General features: G+C 38.8%; 1 protein-coding gene across 10 annotated transcripts in view; it reads left to right on the forward strand.

The window, feature by feature from the left end:
- CAP overlaps window positions 1-21,481 on the forward strand; it is a 401,038-nt gene that overhangs the window by 329,787 nt on the left and 49,770 nt on the right. Inside the window, exon 1 of one of the 10 annotated variants that reach the window (XM_065230345.1) lies at window positions 13,226-13,804. The exons of the other annotated variants lie outside the window; for them this stretch is intronic. Within the exon in view, the coding sequence (XP_065086417.1) occupies window positions 13,801-13,804 (4 nt within the window). The 5' untranslated portion in view covers window positions 13,226-13,800. Of the gene's footprint in view, window positions 1-13,225; window positions 13,805-21,481 lie in introns of those variants that run through there. 10 annotated transcript variants of the gene reach the window in all.

Raw genomic sequence — 21,481 nt, forward strand, 5'->3', positions numbered from 1 at the left:
AACATGTTCTGCACTCTGCAAAAATAGTTGTTAATATAGTAATTAAAAAATGGGACATCTCTGATTTTGGTGTGATTAGGTCTGTTCCCGTACTTGCTATTTTGCTTACCCTGTAGGTTGCTGAAGCTTTCAGAAAGTTGCTGTAAGAATATAATATAGTGCAGCAATTACGGGAACATACTTTTGCTTTTTGCTGCACAGAATCTTACAGAAAAGCTAGTACGGAAACAGAGCTATTGATTTAATAAAAAAAAAGTGGAAAATACCGAGGGGGCAGCATAACTACAAAAACACCAATACCTCCGTATATTTATTGGATGAATTGTTAGAGATTTATTGGAATCTTCTATGGGATTTCAAATAATCCCGTCTGAGACTCTAAGGAATTATATCTGTCATTCAAAGGAATCCCGACTGGCATTCAATGGCATATTGTCTGAGATTTAAATCAATTTCATCTGAGATTCAAGGCAATTCCATATGGAATGCATAAGAATCTTACAAATCTTACAAAAATCCCGTCTAGAATTCAAAGGAGTTTTTTTTAGAGATTCTAAAAATTTCCATCTGCAAATCAAAGAAACCTCGGTTGAGACACAAAGAAATCCCGTTTGGGATTCATATTTAGAAATCTTGTTTAGGATACTGCTGGTGTTCAAAGTTTCCAAAAGTTTCTCATTTGGTATTCAAAATATTCTCGATTCCGGAGGAACTCAATCCTCTAATCCTCAAAGGAATTCCGTCAGGGATTCAATGAAACCTAAAAAAAATCCAGTCAGTTGATCAAAACATTCTCATTAGTAATTCAATGGTATCCCGATTGTGATTCAAAGGAATTCTATTCGGGATTCAATGGAAACTTGTCAAGGGTTTGAAATAATTCCGTTCGGGATTTAACAAAACCCTGTGTAGAGTTTAAAGGAACTTCATGTGTGATTTCAACAATTCCTGTCTGAAATTAATTTAAATCTCGTCTGCAAATGCATCACATGCTTGAGGAATGCCGTCAGAGGTTCAAAGTAATCTGTGATTCATAGCAATACTGTCAAGAACCTTAAGAGAATCTAGCTTGGGATTCAACGAAATCCAACTTCAGTTCGAATCGAATTTCTCCTGGGATTCTAATGAATCACCTTTGGGATTCAAGAATATTCCTTCAAAAGAATCTCTTCTCGGATTAAAACATATCTTGTCAGGGATTTGAAGGAATCACACATGAGATATGAAAGAAACCCGTCTGAGATTCGAAGAAATACCGGTTATGATTCAAAATAATGATTTGGTTGTTCAACTGGTTGTATGGAGATTTCGTTTTTATGGCTTTCTCAGTCTAGGGTAATTCAAACAGTTAGTTGTGCATTGTCCGACGTTTCGGCCGTTTATTGTGGCCTTTTTCAAGACTAGGTAGAAATTGAAAAAGGCCACAATAAACGGCCGAAACGTCGGGCAATGCACAACTAACGGTTTGAATTACCCTAGACTGAGAAAGCCATAAAAAAGAAAATTCAAAAGAATATCGTTTAGTATTCAATAGATTATTGTTAGCGATTTATTGGAATCTTATATGAGATTTAAAAGAATCCCGTTTAAGATTCTGAAAAATTATGTCTGGCATTCAAAGGAATCCCGTCTGGCATTCAATGGCATCTTGTCTGAGATTTAAATGAATCTCAACTGCGATTGAAAGCAATTCTATATGGAATTTATAAGAATCTTAGATTCAACGGAAACTTATCAGGAACTAGCTGAGTGCCCGGCCTTGCTCGGGATTCAATATAAGCTTGAGTGTATGCGCCGAATAAAAAAAAGCATGCTTTATTGTACGTAGCCCCCCTCTTATCTAAGGGGTTACCACCTATGAACATCTCCTTATACTTCCACATGCCAAATTTGGTTCCATTGATTAGTTCTCGAGGTATACAGAAATTTCTGTTTCAGTTGTATGGGACTCCCCTTACAGAGGGAGGAGGGGTATAAAACCATCATAAGAACCTTTCCCGGCCCCAAAAACCCCTGCATACCAATTTTCACGCCAATCAGTTCAGTAGTTTCCGAGTCTGTAAGGGTCAGACAGACAGACAGAAATTCATTTTTATATAAATGGCTCTAATGTTGGCCTATGGATCTAACATTGGGCCCATCGCTAAAAATCTGCTATTTATCAATTTTATCTAGATGAACGCGTCATTGGGACGGTACTAATGGATATTTTTAGTCGCTATTAAAAATTTAGTCGATTGCTGAATTTATGTATGGGCCCAAATTAGGGGCATTTAGGCCGACATTACATCCATTTCCCCTATATAGATTTACAAAATATCCCGTCTGGGATTCAAAGAAACCTCGTTTGAGATACAAAGAAATTTCGTTTGAGATATATCGGAACTCATGAGAATTCAAAGTAATTCAAAGTAATTCCATATGGGATTCAATAAAACCTCCACTGTGATAAAGATATTTAAAATAAAATCCATTCAGCAAATCAAAAAAATTCTCGTTAGTGAAACAATAGAATGCCGATTATGATGCAAAGGAATTCTGTCCGGGTTTCATGGGAATCTGGTACAGGATTTAAAGTAATTCCGTCTGGAGTTTTATAAAAATCCCGCGTAGAATTGAACGGAATTTCATCTGGTATCTGAATAATTCTTGTCTGAAATTAATTAAAATCCTGCCTGGGAATCATAAGCATCTCACCTTGATGATTCAGGAATCTCGCCAAAGGTTCCAAGTAATCTGTGATTCATAGCAATACTGTAGGGAACCTAAAAGAATCCCGCTTGGGATTCAATGAAATTCAACTTGAGATCGAATCAAATTCCTTCTGGGATTCTTAGGAATCACGTTTGGGATTCAAAGATATTCCGTCTTAAGTATCTCGTCTTGGATTAAAGGAAATCTTGTTAGAGATTAAAAGGAAACTCACTTGGGATATGATGAAACCCCGTTAAAGTATCTCGTCTGGGATTTTAAAGGTTATTGTTGAAGGTTTATTGGAATCTTACTTGGGATTTAATAGAACCCCGTTTGAGATTCTAAGGAGTTCCGTCTGGCATTCTAAGGAATCCCAACATTTTCGATCGCGAATTCAATACAATTTTGTCTGAGCTTTAAAGGAATCTCAACTGAGGTTCAAAGTGGTTCTAAAGGGTGATACGGTCAAAATTTGGTCAATATCAACTTGACGTATTTCTTTCAATTTTGCATTTAAAAAACCTGAACACCCCTCATTTTGAAGGTGTGTGGTGTAGAATGTTGCTCCTATTTTGATTTTGGAATTCACTCTTCAGTTGTCAAAATGCCGTCCAAGCAAGAAGAGCAGCGTATCAAAATTTTGCTCGCGCATAGCGAAAATCCGAGCTACTCGCACGCAAAGTTGGCAAAATCGCTAAAAGTTGCCAAATCAACCGTTACAAATGTAATTAAAGTATTTGGGGAACGTTTGTCGACAGCCAGGAAGTCTGGATCGGGGGGAAATCGAAAACCAGAAGCCGCTGAGACGACAAAGAGAGTTGCCGGTAGTTTCAAGCGAAACCCTAACCTCTCTCTCCGAGATGCCGCAAATAAGCTGGGTGTATCGTCTACAACCGTGCATCGAGCCAAAAAACGAGCCGGACTATCGACTTACAAGAAGGTAGTGACTTCAAATCGCGATGATAAACAAAATACGACGGCCAAAGCGCGATCCCGGAGTCTGTACACGACGATACTGACGAAGTTTGACTGCGTGGTAATTGGCGACGAAACCTACGTCAAAGCCGACTACAAGCAGCTTCCGGGACAGGAGTTTTATACGGCAAAAGGAAGGGGAAAGGTAGCAGATGTTTTTAAGCACATGAAACTGTCAAAGTTCGCAAAGAAATATCTGGTTTGGCAAGCCATCTGTACCTGTGGCTTGAAAAGCAGCATTTTCATAGCTTCCGGGACTGTCAACCAAGAAATTTACGTGAAAGAGTGTTTGAATAAACGTCTGCTGCCTTTCCTGAAGAAACACGGTTGTTCCGTACTGTTTTGGCCGGATTTGGCATCTTGCCATTACGGTAAAAAGGCCATGGAGTGGTACGCCGCCAACAACGTGCAGGTGGTTCCCAAGGACAAGAACCCTCCCAACACGCCAGAGCTCCGCCCAATTGAGAAATACTGGGCTATTGTCAAGCGGAACCTAAAGAAGACCAAAAAAACTGCTAAGGGCGAGCAGCAGTTCAAGGCAAACTGGCTTTCTGCGGCGAAGAAGGTGGACAAGGTGGCTGTACAAAATCTGATGGGAGGGGTCAAGCGTAAGGCCCGGCAATTCGGATTTGGAAAAGCGGAAGCCTAACTGAATATTTTTCCTGAATTTTATACTAATTGAACTTGAAAAAGAAATTTAATTTGATTTTTTAAATAAACGATTTCACCGATTTACACGCGTTTTCCCTTGACCAAATTTTGACCGTATCACCCTTTATAAGGGATTCATAAGAATCATTTCTGGGATCCTAAAGAATTTTATCTGGAATTTAAATAAATCCCGTGTAGGATTCGAAGGATTTTTTCTGAGACTATATGATTTCCATCTGTGATTCAAACAAACCTCATCTGTCATCGATTGAGATTCGAAAGAATTACATTTAGGATTCAAATGTAGATCGTCTATTGAATATGGTCTGGAAGTTAAAGGAATCCCGTCTGACATTTTTAGAAATCTCTGCTGAGATTATTAGGAATTCCAACTGGCATTCCAAAATCACGTTTGGCTTTATAACAATCACGCCTGGAATTTAAAGGAGACTCCTCAGAAATTTAATTTCATCCCGTTTGAGATTTTGAAGAGTCTTGTCTGATATTCAAAAGAATCTTGTCTAAGATGTCAATCTGATATTGAATGGGATTTTGTATGGGATTCACAAGAATCTACCGTTAAATTTATTGGAATCTTGTCTGGGAACGGAACGGAATCTTATCTGGATTGTAAGGAAACTATCTTGGATGTAATGGAATCTTGTATGAGATTCTATGGATTTTCTTCTGGAGTTCAAAGGAATCTCGTTTGTAAATCATAAGAATCTTGACAAGGATTCAAAGGAATCCTGTTTAAATTTTATAGAAATCTTATCCTGGAATTCAAAGCATAAGTAGAGTCAATGAGATCCTGTCAGCAATTCTAAGAAACCTCATATGTAATTTATTTATGTCTGGGATACAAGGGAATCTTGTTGGAGATTTAAAGCAATCCCGCCAGGTACTCAAAGAAATCTCGTCTGGCCATCAAAAGAAACTCATGTGAATGGTTCAGGAATTTCGTCAGAGGTTTAATGGAATTACAAACGCTAAGAATAAGGGACCGTGAAAGAGGTTTTGCACCGTCGGGTTAACCTCAATCTGATGAAAGTGCAGTGGTACTGTTTACGTGGATTTAGTCGATTTTTTCTTGGCTAGATTTTCTCGAGAATTTTTCAGACTGCAGTGAGATGTTAACCACACTTCTGCAATGTCCACGAGCAACATCCTTTCACCGCGCTGTTCCTCGACAATTTTCAAATTAAAGTTCGGTAATTTTAGAATATTTAATTTCGAAAAAACGACTAAGTGCTTGTAAACAGTACCACTAAACCGTCAAAAAGGTTCAGCCTATTAACACATAGTTTATTCGTGACGTCACGCTGCAGAACCTAAAAGAAAGTTTCGACAGTGAGCATGCATAAGGACCTATACACGATGATCGATTCTCTTCGTCGATTTTCTCTTTTGTTAATAACTCGCTATATTTAATGTTTCTCGGTGCGTTTGCTGTTGCTTATAGCCAATACAACCTGTTACTACTCTGCATTGAACAAATTCTAGAAAATTGTTTCGCTTAGCTGTAGCAATGCAAAGAGAAAATCGATGAAGAGAATCGATCATCGCGTATTCGCTCTTATGCATGCTCACTGTCGGTTTATTCTTTCGACTGTTTCATCTTACTATTATTATTTGGTTTGATCATTCTAGATGAACATTTCAAGAGGTCCTATCTGCATTGATCGATTCTCTTCATCGACTGTCTCTTTCGTTAATAACTGTAGAAACAATCCCTGTTGTGTTTGACGTTTTGGATGCTAGATAAAAACCTTCTTTATCAAACTAAGTGGCAAAAATAGCACGAAATCTGTTTGCATAACCGTGGTTATCAAAAGAGAAAGTCGATGAATAGAATCGATCAAAGCAGATAGGATCATTTAAAATGTTTATCTAGCAAGGTGATAAAAAATAGGGTTGAGGTATTATTTCCATCATACTAAGCACAACCCGCAATTTACCTCTCTTTTTAGAACGAGTTTGAACAAAAAATGGAATGTTTCTATCAAAGATGAGTTCTAAATGTATTTACCTCCAAACTTCCTACCGGAAGATTGATAAAAAGTCAAAAAATGTTAAGATATTGTAAAAAATATAACACTGCTTCTTGATTCCAATACCGTTATACGAGTTTTTCAATTCCGTCCAAACAGATTGAATCGTCATTGGATTTACTACGGCATACTGATGAAGGCAGACAAATGTTTCGCTAGGAGCGCTTAGTTTGGTTTTGAGAAGAATGGTTGTTAATCAAGGGGTAAGTCACTCAGCACAGTGTGCCGAAAGTAGATTCGGCATAGCTTTGACACAAACTCAAAGGCATTGGATTTATCATTAAATAAAATGGGAACACTGGTGCACAACGATCATTGAAGTTGTTCACAACATAACGGTGCTGTTTGACCGTATATTTCAGGAACCTCCTCTAATTGAATATAACACAGGAACTAAGACCAACAGTTTACTTCTCGGTACATTTATTTATAGATTTAGATCCAAAATGTAGGCTCTAGAGTAAGAGGCAGCTAATCAGATCCCAATAGTACCCGTAATTCTAGAAATGATGCAACTCATACAAACAACAGAAGTCATACACATAATCATCTATATTCGAACTCCAAAAATGTTCCCCACCGGTTCCAACTCTTTTCGGCCCCCGATAGACCGTTGCGTTTCACATAATGAAAGAAGTAGAATCAGGTCAGATCGGTCCCCATGAGGTAGTAACCAAATTTATGGGAGAATTTTTCTGCACATACGTCTGAAAGCGGTTGTACCTTGCTAGTATTTTTCGATATTATTTTCTTTATTCGACGTTGCATTCCTCCTTGGTTGGCTCTAGACCGGTGTTATCCTTGAGATTGCAAAATAAAATATTCAAGCTGTTATAAATACCGAGTTGCCAAATCTACGTATTTTACAAACAATCGCAGCTTGCTCTATGAACGTGCCTGCCGGCACAATCGGCACATCTACGGCACATTGAGAAAAAAGTAGATTCAAGATTGATGTGCAGAGTTACCTATCCCTTGTTGTAAATGTAAATTTTATTCGTTCTTATAGATTGTGTTTTGTAGCTTTTGAACTAAACTATCGTACCAAACGTACACACTTAGAAAAATTTATGTAAATTTAAGTGTTCTGAGACTGACAAAGATGGATTCCATCACGTGTAAGATTAGGTATGGATAGATTAGGTAAGGTAAGATAGGTAATGGAGCCCACTTCAGAAGGACCAACCTTGCCCCTTCTCAAGTGGGCGGAAAACCTCTTCTTTTTGTATCAACAGATAACATAAAATCCTACAGATACATATATACTTAAACTAAATCAGGAAACATTTATCTTTACTTAATCAGAACATTATAGAATAAATTCTTAAGGCTAGCACGGGAAGCATTGAAGTCACAAAAGTTATAAAATTTATTAAAAATTTTACACATGTAAGTAATTGGTTCGTTTGCACCATAGTTTGTGCGAGAAGTCGGGATCGTAAAGAAAGAGTGGGTTCGCAAATTGACACGTCTTATGTTAATGTTAAGCTGTTGCAAAAGTGGACTACAGTCAATGTCCGAACGCAGGAGATCGACGATGAAGACAGCCTTAGCGACGTCACGGCGAACACTGAGAAGTTGTAGGCTCAGCAAGTTACATCGACTGTCATAATTAGGGAGGTTCTCTCCAGGGTAGCCAACGAAGAGCATATATAGTCGCTATATTCATAGTCTGGCGGATAGAATCTCGGGAACCAATTGAGCTGTCAAATAGCGGAACCAATCGAGCAAATCACGAACAACAACAGAAAAGAGCACATCTGCAATTGTGAACAAAACTTCGGAAACCCTTTTCTCGTAACTCAAGGCTCGCCTACGCAAACTAACACCATCTTTGGGTTGAGAAAAGTTTCCCCTATCCGATGATGCTGATAATTTGCGTTCGACTGGCAAGGAAAGAATAATCAACGTTTTGTTCATAAAAGTTGATAGTACCTTTTCAATTATTGGTTTAAAATATATTGAATTGGTTCCGCTTTTTGATGGATCGATATTCTATCCGCCAGACTATGAATATAGCGACTATAAGAGCATAGGGAACAAATCTAGATAGAGCTGGAATTAGGGCCTAACAGCTTTTGTAAACAATGACTTCTCTCGATGATTTCTAGAAAGTCAATGATCGCCCACGCAAATCAACATCGTTATATTGGTTTGCGTGGGTGTGCCATGGATTCCTATAAACCATCGAGAGTAGTCATTGTTTACAAAAGCTGTTACGCCCTAGTTCCAGCTCTATCTAGAAATCTAGAAATTGTTTAAAACGGCGCCCAAACTACTGAACAGTATTGCAGTGTCGAACGGACTAGTGAACAATAAAGCGTTTTCTAGCATGAAGTGTCTCTGAAATCTTTAGCAAAGCGAAAAATAAAGCCAAGCTGGGAAGATGCTTTACTGGGGACATATGACACATAATCCTTGAAGGTTGTTGACAATCTAACATGGCTTCTAAGTCTTTGACTATAGTCTCCCGATTCAGTGTCTAACCATGAAGGCTGTACGTAAAGTAGGTGGGTGATTGTTTTCTGCAGAAAGTGATGATGGAACATTTGTAAGCATTCAATACCATCCTATTCTTGTGACACCAAGTAGCAAAATCGTCCAGCTGTTGTTGAAGGAAAACTGATTCACTACGATCCTTTACGACAAAATACAGTTTAAAATCATCCGCATAAGATAGCTTCGGACACCTGATTGAATAGTGAATGTCATTCAAATACAGCAGAAGTACGAACGGCCCAATATAACTACCTTGGGGTACACCAGAAAAAACCGGAAACGACTGAGAAATACGGTCACCTATTTTCACTGACATTTGACGACCGGTGAGGTAAGAACGAAGCCAATTAAGAAGAGGACCATGGAAGACTAATAGCTCTAATTAGGCAACAGCAATCTTGTGGTTCATTTTATCAAACGCAGCAGAGAGATCCGTGTAGATAGCCTCAACTTGTACGCCTTTTTCAAGCTCGCGAATTATAAAAGTTGTGTATTGCACGAGATTTGATGCAGTGGATCTCTTCTGCATAAATCCATGTTGTTCTGAGGCAACGTAACTGCAGCAAGTGTGCTTAAAATAATCCAAAACTATCAGCTCAAAAAGTTTTGAAACTGCGCACAAAGCCGCAATACCTCGATAGTTGATTACAGACTGTTTATCGCCTTTCTTGAAGACAGGAAAAACAAAAGAATTCTTCCAGCCATCAGGGAAGATTCCAGAATTCAACGAGAGGTTGACTATGAATGCTAGTGGTGCGCTCAAGGCTCCTATATAGTTTTTAATCACCACAGATGGAATTCCATCCGGGCCACTAGTGGAAGATTTGTTTAAGTTAAAGGCCTGTTGTTTGAACGTCGTCTCTCGATAAAGGTGGATGAGAATCAACAACTGAACGTATGGGAATGGGAGCCTCACTTGCTGCATCTGAAACGTGTTCGTCAGAGAGCTCCTCGTTGACGAAAACACTGCAGAAATGTGACCTGAATAGATCCGCGATATCATCCACATTAGACATTTCTCGATCCCCGTTGAACATCGTGGAGGGCAGACCCGATATTGATCTTTCACGTGATTCCAGAAGCTTTTAGGATTAGTTTTGAGCTTATTTTGTAGTTGACGCTGGTGTTGTAGGTAAAGTTGCTCTTTGAGCTGCTTGTACTGCTTGTGCTTGTTAATGCGTTAATGGGTTGGAGCTGAATAATGAACATTTATGATGGTGAGCTCCAACCGGCATTATCCTCGCATTAAATCCTGATCTAGAATATACAGCTGTTTTGAAGTCGACATCAGAGATAATCAACATGACTCTAAGCAAACACTTGGCAGATCATCCAAACAGGAATGGAATTGAAATTAAAAGTTAATCCGAGGTAGAGCTTACCACCATTAAAGTTCATGATTATTAAACATTAGGTACTGCAGCGTGACGTCACAGGTGAACTCAGTGTTCATCGGATGAACTTTTTGACAGTTCAGTGGTACTTAGAAGTTTTTTTTTTTTCAAAAAAAAAATATTTAAAAAGTTTCGAGCACATTTAGACTGACCTCAGCTTGGTTCTCATCTCATTGCTCAATTCCGGGTAATGAGAAAGCGGACTCGTTGGCTAAGGTGGGCGCTATGGAAGGTGATATTTTTGAGCGACAAATCGCCTTCAACGAATTTTTCTCCATTGGTCGGCAGTCCTCATCAGTTGACAACAAAAATGGAATGATGGTGAATTGAGAAGATGGTTAGATTCTATTCTCCCACAGGTGTCGAACAAACTATGGTTCAAAGGGTTGGACATGAGCCACGACTTTATACGCGTTATATCAAGGCTCATGTCCAATCACTGGTCGTTTGACTCGCACTTCTATCGAATTGGGCTCTCAAGCAGCAATTTATGAGCGTGTAGCAGTAGTTATAACGATATCGAGCATGTTGTTTGGTCATGTACCCTACACCATGTTGCCAGATATGAGTTATTCACATCCCTCAGGGCCCGAGGAAAACAACCCGCGGTACCCGTTAGAGATGTCTTGGCGAGCCGAGATCTCGACTATTTAAATTTAATTTATGTGTTTGTAAAACGGATAGATTTGAGGATTTAGTAGATAGTGTCATCTTGTGTTCTCCCAAATTGTTGGTTGCCCATCGGTGTACCCCCATGTTTGTCTTTTTCATCAGAGTGTCGCTTAGTTCGAGATCAAGAGCACATTGCTCTCCAAATCATGTGTTCACAATCCCTACCTAGCCATCCATTTGCTACAATTTGTTACGCCTAACCTCGAGATAGCTGCGAGTAATCGGCCCCAGCTTTACTAACGTTAGTTTTAAGTAATTTTGTAATCTAAACAATGAATATCGGCTCCGCAAAGCTACAGATTCACCATAAATGTCGGTGGAATGCGCAAAAGAGACGAAACTCTTTAGATTGTTATTTACTTTCACGTTTGGTTTCATGAGTCAGGTGGCGTTTGAATGTCGCGATACTAACGCCGCAATGTGAGTAAATTAGTCGAGCAAAACAATGATAAGAGAACATTGAGCAGAGCAAGTTTTTCGAGATAAGATAATAGACTAGAAATCCGATAGATATCTTCTACTTCATTCAACAACACAACAGCAATTTATCATCTTTTGAACTGAAGTATCGAGTCGAATGTAGGTATTACCCAAATAACAATTTTGGCAGCAGATTTGCTTATACAGCAAAAAATGGGCTTATACAACTTATTTTGGCACGTATAAGCTAGTATGTAGCTAAAATTATTCGAATAGTAGGCACCGTAATTTTGAACTGCCCGAATGATGTGATCCATTTCGAATAGTGTTTCTAGGAATTGAACTCTGCTTACAGTTCTAAAGGAATTCTCTTCAAAATTGGATGAGAATTTCAAGAAGAATTCTATGGGAATTTTCAGATTGCATCCAATATTATGTTAAACCGAATTCTTGGATTGTTTTGAAGGGTATACCGTGAATATTCTGAGAAATATTTTAAGATATTAACTTGAGAAAATTCTTGGGAGAATTATTAAGGATAAGAAGTGAATGGTGGAGTATTCAAGGGAGAAACCCAAGAATGTTCTAGACGAATTCTAAAACGCGCGCTCTGAGTAAATTTTATGAGAAGGATTTTAAGGAAATTCTTGAGAATGATCTAAAGAAAACCTCTAAAGTGTTGAAATGAAATTGTCAATGTAGTTGAGACTTCCAAAATTATTCAAGACTCCGTACACAAGAAGTAGTTAATGGTCCAGAAATTCAGTTCTTATGCTTGGACTCCGTTTATTAAAAATCTGATCGATTCTGAGACTTAAACTTATAACGTGGATATAAAAAATAATAATATCTTGAACATGGATTTATACGCTACCACGCTACGCACCTGGACCCTAACGTCCATCTTTTAGCTTGGCAACAAGTACTTCATAACTTATTCGCAGTTTTCTTAAAGCTTTCTTACTCAACTCAACTGAGGTTCTCCAATCATTCAGGGGAGGTTCACTTCAGGGAAAGTGTCGAAATGAATCAGAAGTTTGCCATTATCATTATGGACAAAAGTGAATTGACTGAAAATTAGAAGACATTAAATTATGTACAGATTTATGACTGAAGCTTAGCACTTATAAGCTCTTTCATAAACAGTCGACCAACTCTAAAAAAAAAGGCAACAACGCCACTTCGTAATCCAACACTCTTCCCCGAAATTCCGCAACATAACAAAACTGATAAAGTACTCCCCCTCCTCCCTTCTCGAATCGACGGGAGAAACCGGGTGTTGCACAACGAACCTGTTTTTCATCAATATTGTTGCGAACAGGGTAGGACGACGCGACGGTGTAAACACACGGCACCATCACCGTCCGTGGATAAACATGCCTGACAGATAAACAGGCCCCCTTTCACAACAGTCCCGACCCCGAGACCGGAGACTCTTTTTTATCAAACAACCCAGCCGTGCACGTTGCGTTGTTGCGTTTCGTTCCGCTGTTGGCTCGTTCGTTCCGCGATGCATCACTGAACACCGCCCGCCCCGCCTGTCTTACTAAACCCGTTCCAGACGCTGTTGCTGATATCAGTCACTTCACTACTGCACCGGTGTCGGTGTGGAGGTACCCTTTGACTCGGACTCACCTGAGCGAGGTGTTCGGAGTTGTTGGTTTGTTTTTATCACTTGGCTTGGCAGCCGGCGTGAGAGTGAGTACCTGTCTACTAGCAAGCAAGGCAGATACTCACCGACTCGCTCGATGCGACCGACGACGATAGAGGCTACCTCGCCTGCTGCTCCGATATGTTAGTCACTCGCTAGATCTAGTTGACGGTAGACGTCCGTTCGTTCGTTAAACCTTCAGTGCGATCGCGAATCTTTCGATAGACAAAAGCGCGCGCGCGCGCTCGAGAGTGTTTCGCGCAGTTGATGATTAATTGAAGAGATCGGAGATCACACCGGTTTTGATTGAAGCAATCGCTAGCTGTGTCGTTGCAGGCATTGCGATACATAGCAGGGCGCCTGTTGTGAGTTATAGTTATTGACCAACAATCAAACGGAGTGTGTACTGCGTGTTACGTGATTGGTTGGTGGTACAGAAAAGGTCTCCAAGGCATGCTGGCTGCCTAGCCCTAGCATGTCTGTAGGGTCCCGATACGACGACGAAGGGCGGCCGGGTAAGGCCAAGTGAGAGTGATAGATTGTGGTGCAAAGAAAGTGATTTTCTTGCACTCGGTGCGGCTTGTGGGCTTTCAATTGAATGCCGGAAAGCCTCGAACCGGGAACAAAGAAACGAGCGCCTTAAAGGCACAAGGAAGACACTTCAGACGCTTGCGGTAGCAACGCAAAATTGATTAAACAACCAGCTGGTCGTATATGATATATCCCGTTCCTGGACTGGAACTCAGCAGCAATAGAAAGCGACGAAGAGAAAAACGATAGAAACGTTTCATAAATGGGTAAATAATCAAACGCACGAATCATAACCCCCCACCAAAAAGACACTAACCCAGCTAGTAAATAGCTTTTGGATCTATTTCGCGAAAAAATCGGAGATCGATAAAACCATCAACTCGCAGGAACGAAACGGTGGAAACAATTCTATTTTTAGATTCATCCGCGAGAAATCAAACCCCGCTTTTTGCACTCCGGGCGCCAAAACCTCACTCGCTTCCCATCTAGCGGATCGATAAATTCAAACATGTCAACCGACAAAAATATAACAACGCAACCTGGCAAGGTGTGACTGTCTATTACGAAACCGTTTAAGATAACGAAAATCCCCACACTTTCTGATACAAACTTTGCCGAATGCACGCATGAACAACGACTTTTGAGGGACGTTACTACTGTAGGCCCATCACGATAAAAAAAAACCACCACCCGTGATGACGATGACTTCAAAGACGTCCGTGGGAAAATGGTTGCAAATTTTCACAGGTCATTATGCAGCCACATTTGATAGCTTAAACTAAAACTTAAATTCTGTTTGACTGGCTTTGATGTTGCTATCTCGTGCAGCAATGTTGCGTTAATTATTATTATGATTATTATGAGCGCCAAAGGCGAGCCTCTTCTCTTTGAAACTAGCTTCCAACTTCAACTTCATTTACCTTCGCTACTATAAGGTGAGAGTCATGGGCGGAGTGTGTTTGTGAGTGCGCTTTTATGCAATTATGCTCTTGTGCTCCTCCCGACGAACCGTCACTTACTTACGTGACAATGGGTAGCGGTCTGGGGTCAAAGATAATTGTTAACCGACGGAGGTCTATAGCTTAAAAGGTTGCCATTATTATACCTGTTAAATGGGAAATGGGTAATCAAGAAGAATTGTTCTCGTAAAATTATCGCAGCAGTGATATTACTTACTCGCACAGCCCTAAATGCTTGTCGAATGAAGTCATCACAACGATTTCAGCATAAATTAAGTTCACACACCAGGTTCTCGCGTGGTTCTTAAAGAATGAGCATTCAAGTGTACACGCGAATCAAATGGCATGAACATCAAATATAAGGGTGAATTTCGTATATCCTTTGCATGTTTTCTTACAACAAATGAAATGTCAGTTCACACAATGAACTGTAGCATTTTCCAGAAAAAAATAGTTTCTTATAAAACCTGCACAAGCACAGGGAAACAAGCTTGGTTCGAAAATTCAGCTACCATAAAAATTACAAAATTATTTAGAAAACCATCCGACGACCACATTGCAGAATCTGTTCAGGCGGTGAAACATTGCAGATTAGGTATGCTTTTTATGAAAATCTTAATTTTAAAATCGTGCTTGCAATCGAGCAAAATAAATTAGCAAATATGTACACCCAGGCTCTTCTAGATCTGTGACTGTGTTCATCTCAAATAAACCATCCAGTTCAACCAGCAGACCACACTCTCTTTTCTCTCAGTCATCGATCGATTCGATTCCAGCAACGTCACTCAAGTAACATTCTCAATACCTTACAACTTTATATAAATGTTATTAAAGTTTTATGAGAGCAACCATTATTCCATTTAGTTTTATTAAGTACTCAATGAAAGCTGATTGGACATTCGTCACTTTATGGTTTGTAGTATATTTCACAACGTTTGTCAGTCTATAACAATTAATATTCTACCAATTATTTGATCTAACAATACTACAAAAACATGTTTTATAATGATTATAATCAATCATTTTTAACTTGGATTGACTTAAGCTTAAAATAACAAGGTTTGAATTAAAACTGAATAGTTTCATTTAGGGACCTAACTGTTCCTAATGAACCAATGGCACAGCCATTAATGGATGATTTAACAAATTTATTCAAAGAAGTACACACTTAGATTTTTTTGCCAAGATGGGCACTACCGAGCAGCTCGGCAATCTATTTTGGCGGATCTCAGTAAAAAATTAGCCGAGATTCAGTTAAAAAACGGAGATTTTGCCGACATCTCGGCTAACAAACATAAATTTTGCTGAGATCTCAGTAAAAATAAATGCTGAGCCTGCTCGGTGGTACCAAGCTCGTCAAAAAATCTAAGTGTGTAGGAGGAGGAATATGAACTACTCATTAGACTAATCTAATCTAATCTAACACCAACACAGCCACTTCTTGAAAGCATCCTGGAAAATGATTGATATCATTTGATAATTTTTCTTCAAATCGAAGATGCGTCACACATCTCAAAACGGCCAAGCCTACTGTTACAGCATTTAAGGGGCAAGATGATTCAGAAAACATTGAACCTGTTTTAATCGAAGATTTAAACACGATGCTTCAGAATCCAATGAATGGATGAAAAGTGAAGATCGACGGAAAACAAATCAATGAATCAAGGAAAAAGTTGACAACTCGTTTTTGGTAATTATATGATTGGTTGGTCGTTGGAAGCATCTAAGCTAAAAAGGTTAAGTGATGCTCCATTTTCCTCTGACGGTTGGGACATGAGCACTAACTCTTGTCCTAGCCTTTTATGGCTTATGTGGTGTTTACATCTGTGTGAATTTGCTAGCGCTAGTGTACTAGCACTGTGCAAAAAAGTAACCAGCATAATGTAAACAGGGCATCAGCGTCTACCAGCATGAGATTTCAGGAACAACTGAAATTCGTGCTAGTTGACTAGAACACTAGCACTAGCAAATCCGCACAGATGTAAACACCGCAATATGACTGTAGCGCCATTACTCGCTTTCTGAAAATGAAAAAGGAGAAGGACAAAGGGAAAAGGATTATATCAAGAGCAAATTTTCATTACGTCGAAAGTAACAAAGGTAAACAAACAAAGTCTAGCTATCAGTGTCAATCGAAGCGCCTTCTATTACACTATATGCTGTCCAAATATAGGATCACATCCCAGTTTTAAATTTATTGACGTAATCACCTTCCGATCAAATTTTTTTCCGATGTTATTTAAGTCACCCGATTTCTATGGAGATGCCGTTTGTCTTAAGTAACAGCGCAGAGTAACCCATGAAACGTGCACGTTCGTCGTTTCGCTTTCTCATTATTAAAGTGAATAAATCGAACTGTTTGCTGCTAAGATGATTTCGGTGGTCCTAAAATGATGATTGGGCTGCACGTAAGGAGACTTGATTGATAGTTCTCACGAATATCCTGGTAAATTCACTTTGACTTAAGTAACATTAGGGGGCCACCAAACGACGTATAATAACTTTTGACTCAAAAACCAGTATTTTTTAGCATGGAAGCTAGCAATCTGCTTTGTATGATTAAAACCCTGCTTAATATGTTAAACATAACTATCACTATGAGATTATATGCGTTTAATTGGAAATTGGAATAACTTTTCGATCATCAAAACAAAACTATTGTAGGATGGCCAGCAAACCGGGAAAACCGGAAATACCGGGAAATATCCGGGAATTTGAAAAGTAACCGGGAAAAATAAATTAACCATACCATAGGAACAAGGTTTTACACCAGAATTTCAGAATAAACTATTAAAACAGAGTGTTCCTTTGCCAAATGAATGTCTTGCTCTGCATAATTTTCTTCAGTTTCCCGTCTTATTGTTTTTACAATTTAATCACTCAGCAATATTGCAAATTTATTTTTGTCGTTTCAATTTCAGATGTAAAGCAGAAAATATTGAAGAAGCTGGACTTGGGAAACAAATATTTTTTACACTGAGTTATTCTTTTCCGGGGTTTTAATTTCTCGTTGTTCAAAATTCCCATGATATTATTTTCAGAATTAACTTGGAATTCTGCTCTGAATTCTCTTGAAATTGTTCTGAAATAAACCAGAAAACACTCCGCGTGATAATTACCGTTGAATTCTTTTTGGAATTTCCTTGCAACCCCTTCTAAGAATTTAATTTGAATCCTGCTTCGAATTCTCTTGAGCCTATCCGGAAACTTCGATTCATTTGAAAATCTTTTCAAAAATTTCTTTTAACTCTATTCAAAATAGCAGAAATCTTTCGAAATTTTATTTAGAAACCACTTAAAAAATTTCTTTCTAATTATCATAAATTTTTTTGCAATCAATTTTGTTGGAGTTCTGTGATGAATCTTTGCCAAATATTGCCAAAACACTCTTAGAACTCTGTTTCTTGTTGAATTCTGATCATAATTCTCTTGGAATTCTTCTTAAACGTTATCTGTCATTTTCCTCATGATCCCCTTACAAATCTCCTCAGAATAACGTAGGAATTTTCCGCAAAGTTTTGTTTTTCACAATTCCTTTTTAAATCTTCTAAAATAACCAAACAATTTAATTTAGAACATGCATTCTTCTTCACAGAAATCCCTCCTAGTTCATCAAACAATTTCTAAGGATTTCATGTCAGAATAATTCTGGAATTCTGCTCAGAACTTTTCCTTCGAAAACTGTGTGAGAATTTTACTAAAAATTCCAGGGTTTGTCCGCTAGATTCTATAGATTGTTCTGTAATTTGTTATAACTCTTAAAATGCTTCTAAGTCTCAGAGCGTGACAATTATGACTTCACAACTCATAAGTATGCTATAACTTGTTTCAAATCTGTGATCTTGAATTTTTTTTCGATTTAATTATTTTTTTTTCTCTAAATCGTGCATCACGAAGATTGTTATTATTTACAAATTAAAAAAAAGTTCTAGTTTAAGACTAAACACAAATTTTAAAGCCCCAGAATTTTGGGCATCTTCTTAAATCATTTTTTATCCTTTCAGTGAATTCGCTTGCTAAAAATGAGTTCAATTTCGTTTTTAGTTGAATATTAACAACCGGGAATTATGTAAGATTTGAACCGGGAAAAACCGGGAATTTCAACATGAAAATTCACTGGGCACCCTGCTAATGTTACTTTCGACATAATGAAAATTTGCCGAATAGGAACGAACCCACCAAGTTTAGCCAATTGCTAAACGCAGCTTGACATGTGTTGCTGTTGAAGACCAAATTTTAGGCGGATCGCTTGACCAAGACCAACATTTACTAGTCCGGTTTGTGGTAGAGCTTGCACGGAATATCTTCCCTCGATTTGAGATAAAAAGATGTTCGGATGCAGTCGATTTTAGATGTGCAGTGGCAAGCCTTTCCGTGGCCAATAGTCAGGTTCAGCGATGCGACTCAACGATGAGATAAATGATGGGACGAACTAAACTGAAGATGAAGTGAACTCACTGAGGAACTAGAAATCGAATCCCGGGCTTGGTTTAGACCCATCCACTAAACTTAAGAAAATTAAAAATGTCCGGTAAGAAATAGTCAAAGTACCAGAGTTGGTTGGAAATGCTATCTAACATGAAGCTTTAGTGTGATAATTTATTAGCTAGAGAATGGTCTTAGAAGAGGGTAGGTAGATAGTTCCGTTAGAGTAAGACGGTGTGAAAATTGAATAGAAGTTGAAAATGAGCGAAGGGCCATTAATGCGACAGTACAAAGTCAAACGCACACTTCTTTGCCTAACCCGTACGATGTACGCGGAGATTTGAAGTATGCCTGTAGATTTGAAGACATACTTCAAATCTCCGCGTACATCGTACGGGTTAGGCAAAGAGTGTGCGTTTGACTTGCACTGCCGCATTAATGGCCCTTCGCTCATTTTCAACTTCTATTCAATTTTCATACTGCCGTACTCTAACGGAACTGTCTAGCTACCCTCTTCTAAGACCATTCTCTAGCTAATAAATTATCACACTAAAGCTTCATGATAGATACCATTTCCAACCAACTCTGAAAATCACAAACTTCGCCTATGAAGTAACATAAAAACATTTTGAATGACTCAAAGTACAGCAAAACACTTCGGAATAGTTGTTTTGGAATCGTACGGAACTGTCAAACTGATAAAAGCTTTTTACTTGTGAACGAGCTGTTTTTAAACCAAAGGCCCTCTATAAAGCGAATGGCTAGACATAAATCCGTGTAGCCTACACACTTAGACATAACTAATTTTAAACGTGACGGAATCTAACTTTGACATAAAAGAGAAGTTAGAAGTCGCCATCTTGAATAACATCATTAAATTTTCATTAAAAAAGTACCCATTTTTAGGGTATTTTACAGTTTTACAAAAACCGGAAGCCACCATTTTGCATTCAAAATGCCGTCAATCATCGATTTCCGACCTCTACACGTGGTTTTCATTCCGGAAATACCCATAATATGGGTCTTATATTATACAGTATTCGAAAGTTTTTCAGAAAACCTGAAGCTGCCGTATTCGATTCCTAAATCATCGATTTAAGGCCTCTACAAGTCGTTTCCGTTCCAAAAATGCCCATATTGTAGGATATTTCACAGATTAAAAAAAATAATCACCCATGTTTTATTCCTAAATGGCATCAATCATCGATTGGATTTTACATTTCCGGCCTCTACACGTCGTTCTCATTCCGAAAATACCCATATTGAAGGGTATTTTACGGTTTATCAAAAACCGCAAGGGGTAATCAACTCTGCACACTGTGCCGAAACACAACACGGCACACTGATCGATACATAAGGGCGCACTATGAGAAGTATGTCACAGAATGTAACATAAAACGGCATCACTGTTTTTTGCTGACGATTTTCCAATAGTTGCTTAGGTTTCTCACTTTCTGTGATCAGGTCATCCTGATTAACGTTTCCATTGGACTAGACGATCAGCTGCCGGATTAGAAGTCAAATATATAGGATTTTGCTCGGATCTCTCCGGATAAATACCAGCGCCGAGATCATCACCAGAAACAGCAATAACTAGGTAACCCTCAAGGTCATCATCTTTTGCAACCAACATGATTGCAACAGTTGCTTGGAACTTCCGGTAGCAACAATATCGGTAATCACGGTTCTTCGATTTGAGAAAACCGGACGCTGCCATCTCGGGTTTCAGAATGGCATCAATTTATCGATTTTCGGCTTCTATTCCAATAATGCCCATATTCTAGGGTCTTTGCAAAAAATTTCCGAAACCGGAAGTCGCGATCTTGGATTATAGAAAACCGGAAGCTGCCATCATAAAATCTTTGATTCCTTGGAAATGGCGTCAAAAATCGATTTCCGGACAAGACACGTCTTTTCCGTTCCGAAAACACCAATATTGTATGGTATTTGACAGTTTCTCAGAAATCGGAAACCTTCTTCTTGGTTTTAGAAAGCTGAAAGCCACCATCTTGGATTCCTAAATGGCATCAATCGTCGATTTCCGGTCGCTACATGTCGTTTCCGTTCCAAAAATATCCATATTGTAAGGTATTTGAATGTTTTTCAAAAACCGAAAGTTGACATCTTGAATTTTTGGATTCCAAAATGGCGTCAGTCATCAATTTCCGGTCTCTACTCGTCGTTTACGTATGGTAAAGGGTGCCCCACAACAAATTGCATCACGGAAAAAAACGCTGTAGGAAAGTACCGAGTTGACCGATTCTTTTCAAACTTTCAGACAATAAACCATATAATAACCATATTACCATATTATAACCCATTAGTAAGCTTTTGGCATATTTATTTTATTCAACTTCAATACCATAACCGTACGCTAGCACCTTACGCTTGACTCCACTCATTAAGGTTCTGTACAACATCTGGTTGCAGCTTCTTCTGTACGGAAACCCGCTATTTCTTCATTTCTTCCTCAGATTTGACCTCCTAGGGATGCTTTCGTAGTGCCTGCTTCATAAAGCCCAGTATTTTTCGATGGGCCTTAGTTCCGGTGCGTTGGGG

The sequence above is a fragment of the Ochlerotatus camptorhynchus genome, unplaced genomic scaffold (assembly GCF_037179485.1).
Source record: "Ochlerotatus camptorhynchus isolate MF236.1 unplaced genomic scaffold, CSIRO-AGI_Acam_v1.1 ptg000330l, whole genome shotgun sequence".
NCBI lineage: Eukaryota > Metazoa > Arthropoda > Insecta > Diptera > Culicidae > Ochlerotatus > Ochlerotatus camptorhynchus.